General features: G+C 36.5%; 1 protein-coding gene across 1 annotated transcript in view; it reads left to right on the forward strand.

Moving 5' to 3' along the window:
* Positions 1-2,386: 2,386 nt before the first annotated feature.
* The window catches only part of cep15 (centrosomal protein 15), a 7,131-nt gene continuing 1,823 nt past the window's right edge, over positions 2,387-7,694 (forward strand). Inside the window, exons 1-4 of the mRNA XM_062416205.1 lie at positions 2,387-2,448; positions 3,350-3,473; positions 5,606-5,674; positions 7,226-7,694. The exon at positions 7,226-7,694 is cut by the window's right edge and continues 1,823 nt beyond it. Of these exons, the coding sequence (XP_062272189.1) occupies positions 2,399-2,448; positions 3,350-3,473; positions 5,606-5,674; positions 7,226-7,393 (411 nt within the window). The 5' untranslated portion in view covers positions 2,387-2,398 and the 3' untranslated portion in view covers positions 7,394-7,694. The remainder of the gene's footprint in view (positions 2,449-3,349; positions 3,474-5,605; positions 5,675-7,225) is intronic.

Consider the following 7,694-nt stretch of genomic DNA (forward strand, 5'->3'; position numbering starts at 1 on the left):
CTACAATGAAACTTTACAATACTTTGTTCATTTCTAACAATGTATGTAGGCCTACAGCCAATCCTGAAAATCCAAATAAATCTACATGTATCTAAAAGTATATTTGGAGGTATTAAGATTCATAGTAAGAAAGTATAGAAGTTAAAAATTGAACAATTTCTCTTTAAGACAATACGTCTCCAGGGAATGATGGTTTAATGATTTTTACAAGATTTATATATTTTTTTATTTTATTTTAAAAGCTGTTTGCCCCATTCTTGGTTGCCATGTTTGAAGAAACCATAACAAATGAACTGCTCATAATGGCAATCAACTTTTATTTATATAGCGCCAAATCATAATAGTTATCTCAAGGCTAGGGCTGGGTATCATTAAAAAAAATTACATTACCAGTACCAATCCAAGTATCCCTAAAGTGATACTGATACCAACTGAGTACTTCATTTGATACCCATCATGTTAATAGAAGCATTAAATGTCATAAAATACCACCACTCCTCCACATCTAAATGATTTGATTTTTACACAAATGCATTTTTAAAATCTTCAAAGTGGGCCAATCACATATCGCAATAAATTGAAGAATGCTTGTGTTGATTGGCTGTGAGCATGTCCACAATTGCATTATAGTATTTGTATTGACATACCATATTTTCTGGCTCTGGGTGCAAAAAGGATGGATTGCAGGTGTCGTTTGACTGGAGACATTTCCATACTACTTGGTATCCATTTATTTCGGTTGATACCTTTTTAAAGGTATCGACTACCGATCCTCAGCTCTACTCAAGGCACTTTTCTCATAAAGCAGGTCTAGACCGTACTCTTTAATTTAAAACCATACTTTGGATATTGAATATTCTTGTGATTTCTGTGAATTAGAAAAATTATTTTCCTATCTATTTTTATCATTACATTTACACAAAATTATTCTCGATGGACATCATACATTATATAAGAAGGAAGACTGAGCACAGAATGCAGTATCGTGTATTTATATGTGTGTGTGTAAGGGGTACAGCGGGATGATATTCCTGTACTAATTACTTTCGCACTCTCTCTCTCCATATGCCTCCTGGATCTGCTGGCGAGCAGCGGTGTGTTGAATCAGCCTAATCAGTGGACTATCAGCTTCTTCTAAAGGAAGAGATTGCAGCGTGTCAGCCTCCTAGAGTGTCAGTGGCCGAGGCTACAAGACTTTCTTCCATGTGGTATTGTTATCCGGGTGTAAATTCTGATTGGGTTGGCGGACACTTTTGTGCTGGTGATTCTGTAACTTTGCAATTTCTGGAAATAGATTGGTCTGGCCTTCTCTTACTGAAGGGCTCTACCCAATGTACAAATTGGCTGGTCAACGGGGGCCTCCTCTGTCTCTCCCTGTTACATGTGTGCATGTGTATAATGTATATGTTTTGCATATGGTATATTCTTTTATTTCTGTCCATTGGCTGTATCCCTGGTATAATCAGTTTTGTATGTTTGTTTATTCTGTTCTGATCAATAAGAATAGAAAAGAGGAGAGTAATTCAACTACCATAAAGAATACATGGCTACTTAGAAAACCTGGTCTCTGCAGGGTTTAACAATTTCCATAAGATGGCAGTAATGCACCACCAAAGATTCAGTGCTGCTGCCATCAAACTTCAAAGATGAAGAAGAGTTGACTGTTCCAGAAAAATGTAAAAAGTTATTGAATATTATTAGAAATTTGAGGGGCAGATAGAGTATAAAGAAATGTTTGGAATCTATCATTAATTATTAGATTAATCCCTTTTTTTAAAATGTTATGGCTGTCCAATATATGAATCAGCATCAAAGATATTATTAAAACAGTTGGACACAGTTCTCATTAATATATATTACAACATGTTAAATTGTTAAGCCCCTCTGTGCCATTGTCTGGATTCTGCAATAATTAATTGTCAATTTGAATCTGTTAAGAGAAAAAATTAAAACTGCAGGCAAAAATGAAGTCATGATTATTTTGTATGGCAGTGTATACAGATAGATCTAAAGCAGTGAATAATAGTTATTATTCCAGACCTAAATGTAAAGTCAAATAAGAAGATTAATGAAAACGTAGCAGTATATAGGCTACAGGGGAACTGTATATAACTATATGTAAATTAGAATAAGTCAAGCCAATAAAAGTTTGAATATGTTCTGATTCCAGTTGTACATAAGTAGCACATACAGAGTCAGGTACAAGACATGACATTTTTTAAACAATTTTATTTCAGTGAGCCAGCCCTGACATAGGTAAACATGAAGTCAAGACTCAGCAGCGTTCTGATCTATACTACTATCAGTCCAGCAGGTGGCGGTAATGAGCCTAAATGTTGTTTACCATCAGTAGAAGAAGATTGGTTGTCAGGATACAACAGAACACTGTGCTGGAAGAATGGCTGCTGCTGCTCCTCAACACGATTTCATAGACAAACATGAGGAAATGTGAGTGTTGGAGCTATTTGTTGATCCGGTATTTGCAGCGAGAATATCAGCTGATCGATCAGTTCATTCTTCATATCTATTAGCATTAATCAATACATTACATTAAGTAACAGTACAGATTCTCTCTCAGCTTTACTAAGTTTACAAACTAGTCATTCAAGCCGGAGACATGTTTATATGTGAAATATTAATAGAAAATCACCAGACTGATCCTTTTAATTGTGTTAATGTAATCAACTATGTTCATAAAATGTAGAACTTGTCCTGTTAACCCTTACATACTGTTTGGGTCAAGTTTTACCCATTTTTTTTTTTTTACTCACTATTCCTAAAGTGGCCCAAAAAATTAAAATTAAAATAAATTAAAATGTTATACGTTTGTATAGGTGCTACACATTTTTGTCCATTCAGGCTGTTCTGGGTCAAATTATCTCCGTATCTATTGACATGTGTTATAGTGAAATGAATAGTTCATAGTTTTAATAAGGATTTCTTTTTATGATGTAGCAGTGAAGACTGATGGCTCTAATGGTTCTACAATAAACCCCACACTTCCATAAAGTTCTTGTCATTTTCACTTTACATAAAATACATTAACATCATTATTACTATGTTATATTTTCATGTCTTAGGTAAAATAGGACATTATATTGTGTGATAGGAGATGTTTAGTGGTGTAAAAGATAAAAAAAAATACACTCTCTCTGCTCTCTGAAACATGAATCAAGGTTTAATCACATTTATTGATCAGTCAGATCCACTATCGATGCTTTCTAAACACATCTGTGGTTTAACATTTGGTATAGACACATAGAACTCAGTGTTCACAGTGAGGGAGTGTTAGTGGAGGCTGGTAGTGTCCCTCTGATACAGCTGTGTTTTGTACTGTGTGTGACAGCAGTTTAGGAAGGAGAGCAACGCTGCTGGAGCAGATGGAGAGTCACAGAGATCAGCTGCAGGTCCAGAGGAAGCAGCAGCTGAAGGAGGTTGAAGCGGCTCACCACAGGAACCACACACTGCTACAGGTAAGGATGGAAACATGGCTGACATACACACGTGCTCTTAGTTTTTAGAGTTAGCTCTCCAGGACTGTTTGATAGATCAGGCACATGGATATTTTCTTCCTCTTATTCCTATGTTGTTTTATCTGATGATGATGTCAAAGAAACTTATGAATCAAATCACTCTGGATCTAATAATAATAAACTGATTTGTTACTTGGCAAAAGAAAAAAAAAAGGTGTTATAATTCTTTGTCCTTGTTGTTGTTTTTCCCCCAATAAATTATAAAAAGAAAATTATTTGAGTTAAAGAACTGAAAGTCCTTCAGGCTCAAACATTAAAAGGAGATGTTTCAAGTGTCTTAAATTGTCCATTTTTCAATCAAATGTAATGTGAGGATGACTGGCCTTGTACGCCTTAAAGATCCTAGCCGTCCTCTAGCCATTCTGTTGCAGACTGTGAGGCAAGAGATTGTGCATTTTCATTGTCTGACTCCGAGTCAGTGTCTGGCTCTGATGGCTCAAACATGTAGGGCTGGGTCACTGTGATGCTTTTGTTAGCGCTAGCGTCAATTGCTACTGTTGCTACGTTACACGGATGCGGCCCCTCTCACGCGCAAGGGCGTGGTTCCAGCGCCTTCAGCACACTGTTTGACAGCACAGAGAAGTGCTTGATTTTTCATGATTTTAAAAGATAATTTTACATACTTAGACAATTTTTCTAGCATTCAAATTTGGAAGGATGGTTAATAACACATCTGTCTGTGATGTGACTAACTCAGAACACAAATATATTTTCACTTTACACAGTCTTTAAGACTCTTATAATACTTAATACTTTTTAACTATAATGTGTGTCTGACATGGTTCTTTTACAAAAAGCATAATTACCATCATTTTAAACAACGTCCCCTCCTTCTCCTTCATTCCAGAATCTATGAATATGTAAATATTGTTTGTTTCCAAAGTTCCAAACAAGATGTCCTCTACTTCACTGTAAAGTACACAAAAAGTGTTTGTGTACTGGAAGCTTCAAGTTTCACCATCACACTTGTGTTACTTGAATAATGGATTAGGATTGGCTTTCAAAGTAGTTGTGATGTAACAAATCATCATTTCAACAAACTATAAACAGAGCAGTGTGTTCAATAGTTTTTCCTGTTTATCCTGTCTGAATTCTGCTATTAGAAGCACCACCTTACACTTTGTGTAGGCCTGCTGTTTTACTGATGTCACATATCATGCTCATAGGCCCACTTCTTAAAATGTGATTTCCAATGAGCACAGAAAACTTTCAGCATATGATGTGCAAACAAACTGTGCACATACATCATTCTGCACAGAGAAGAGAACAACGTCCAACTGGATGAACAAGAAGAAAAATACATGTTTGAGTGGAGGGGGACTTTAATTTGTTTAGGATTGTTTATCTTATATACTGTAGGAACTGGTACCACATGAGATAATTCCATATTATAGGAATATGATTGAGTCATCCACCTTAGAAAAGATGTTAAAAGACACTGCCAAACTGTTTGTACAATTACATAATGTATGTCCACAAGTATCATCTGGGCCTGGAGCCTTTTGGGGATTTACATGCTTCATAAATATGGTAACACTTTCCAGACTTATTACAATACTGCACTCAGACAAGAGATATTATCACAGAAAATCATATCTTTCAAAACGAGAGTAAAAGGAATGAAACGCATCAGGCAGTCCTAAATCATCTAAACCTTCCATCCTTATCATTTTTCCCATCACTGTCCAATGAATTAGAACTTTAAGCTTCAGTTAGTTAGAAGAAACACTGTGCTATACCGAACACACACACACACACACACACACACACACACACTTTTTTCCTCTGTTTTACATGGGTAACTACGGTAATTGTGTATTGAGCTCTGGTGAAACGTATGTGACCTACACTCATTCCTGTACCTGAACTCATTGTTGTAGACACTGACAGAGGACTGAAGCTGCTGTTGCTCTGCAGCTGCTGTAGATAGAGACAGTGTCATCAATCAAATGATTTAAAAAGTGTAATCTTTGAAGTAAACAGTGGGGGTCAGGGCTCAGTTAAAGTGGCATGTGAAACATATAGATTGAGGTTAAGTTGTGCATAAAGGTGTCTGCTCTCTGTCACTGCAGGATTTACACAAGATAGAGGAACGTCTCAGAGGGAAACACCTGCCACATCCAAATGTCCTCGCTCTGGAGGTACAAACTATTTGATCTGTGAGATGATGTAAAGATGGTGACAGCACCCTGCATGGCAACGTTGTTAACAAATACACTGTTTATAGAGTAGCTCTTTGTAATGTGAATAAGCTATACCCAGGTAAAACTGTAGGGTGAAACTACATGCAGTTGTTAAAATAATCTCTTTTCTCATCCATTTAAATGTGGCCATAATCAATATAAACCTATGTACACTTTGCAAAACTTTTCAAAATAAATCTACATACAACAGTATTTGTAGATTTTCTGAAAGGTGACTTTCAAAATAATACTTCATCATACCTCATCATCTCTTGCTCCTTTCTTGACTGCCAACAAGAGTGTTTTTTTTTTGTTTTCTATCTGTATTTGCCTGTATAGCTTGCATTAAAAAAGTAAAATGAGTCCATGTAGTACTAGAAGTAGTAATAATAATAATAATTGTTATATATAACTTTATTTCTATGACACCTTTCCAAACCGAAGTTATAAGGTGCTTCACACAATACAATATTAACAGAATAACATACACAAAAACATAATAAAAACAAGAATCAAGCATAAATAGATGAAACATTAAACAATAAATAAAACAACAAAAAGCAGCAATTATACAACACGACATAAATGCCTACAACAGGGTATAGTCTGGACCTTGGACAGTTTAATAACGTCTGATTTTCTGATCTGAGGGGTCAACATGCACAGTAAGGTGTGAGCAGTTCAGAAATGTAAAGTGGACAGACCATTATAACATCTTCAGTTGAATTCTATAATGGATGGGGTGCCAGTGTAGTTCAGCCAGGACATTATGTTAGTTGTGTTCCAATGTAGATAATTCTATCTGAACATAGCATTCATCTTTGTAGAAAGAGTTATGTTTAACACTCCTCTTACAGGAAGCAGTCCAGTTCTACAGACATTCATTATTGATGCACAATAATATCACATTGATATCAGCTGATAAAGGCTTTAAATTGAAAGCATCAGTCAAGCATGGACACTTCTGATGAATTACAGGCTGATTTGTTGCCCTCTCCTCCACAGACTGTTTCACCCTCACAGTCCTGGTGTTTCCTCTAAAGCACCAAAACCACAGAGGAGCTGCTGTGTTCAGCTGCACAGATAGGAAACACCAAGGCTGACAGGATGTACCACTCTGTTTGAAACTAATTTATTTTAATATGACGGTTGGCAATCAGTTTATTAGGTGCATTACTGCCACCTGCTGCTCCGGAGTCTAGACTAGAGATTAAATCCTGCCCGTTAATTCTGTCTGTCTAATGAACTCAGAGAACTCCTACGCTCCAGTCTTCCTAATTTCTTCCTTCATATATTGTTTTTCTGGATCACACATAATACAATCTATGATTATGTAATAGTCTCCTCAGCCAGGTGGAAAAAATATATGTATATATTAGCGTCGGCATTGGCAATTGGCTTGAATGAGTTGGAAAATATCATATTAGATATCTGCAAAAAATCCAATATTGTGCATCCTTATAATGAATGAATAATAACATTAAGGGTTGTGTTGTTTCTCTCTTTCAGACAAGATATTGGGCGTCTGTGGAAGAGTCCGTCCCAGCCTGGGAGCACTTCCTCCTGGGTAAAGGTCCACACCCCACTGACAACCCAGTACAGCCACCCAGGAGAGCTAAGAACCAGGGCCTGCCCCCACGCATGCCCCCCCGCCCTAAACCCAGTCCTGCTAGATAGGTGAGCTCTGATTGGGATGGTACTCCTGTAGACTTTGTTCGTCACATGACGCAGATGGAACTAGTGCTGGTGATTGTATGAGAGGATCACAAAGCACTATCTACTCACAAGAAAGAAATGAACAGTTTATTTTTTTTAAAGTCTAACAAAGAAATATAGTTTTCAATGGAAGTATTTTTTCAGTTTATTATTTTCCTGCTCTTTAAAGTCGTCTTTCAACCCACATGAATGGTCCAGTAATCTTTGATAGCTAAGAATAAATTAAATGACTTAAAACAATGCTTACCTTGTGCCTTCAACC

Source organism: Scomber scombrus, chromosome 3, assembly GCF_963691925.1.
Source record: "Scomber scombrus chromosome 3, fScoSco1.1, whole genome shotgun sequence".
NCBI lineage: Eukaryota > Metazoa > Chordata > Actinopteri > Scombriformes > Scombridae > Scomber > Scomber scombrus.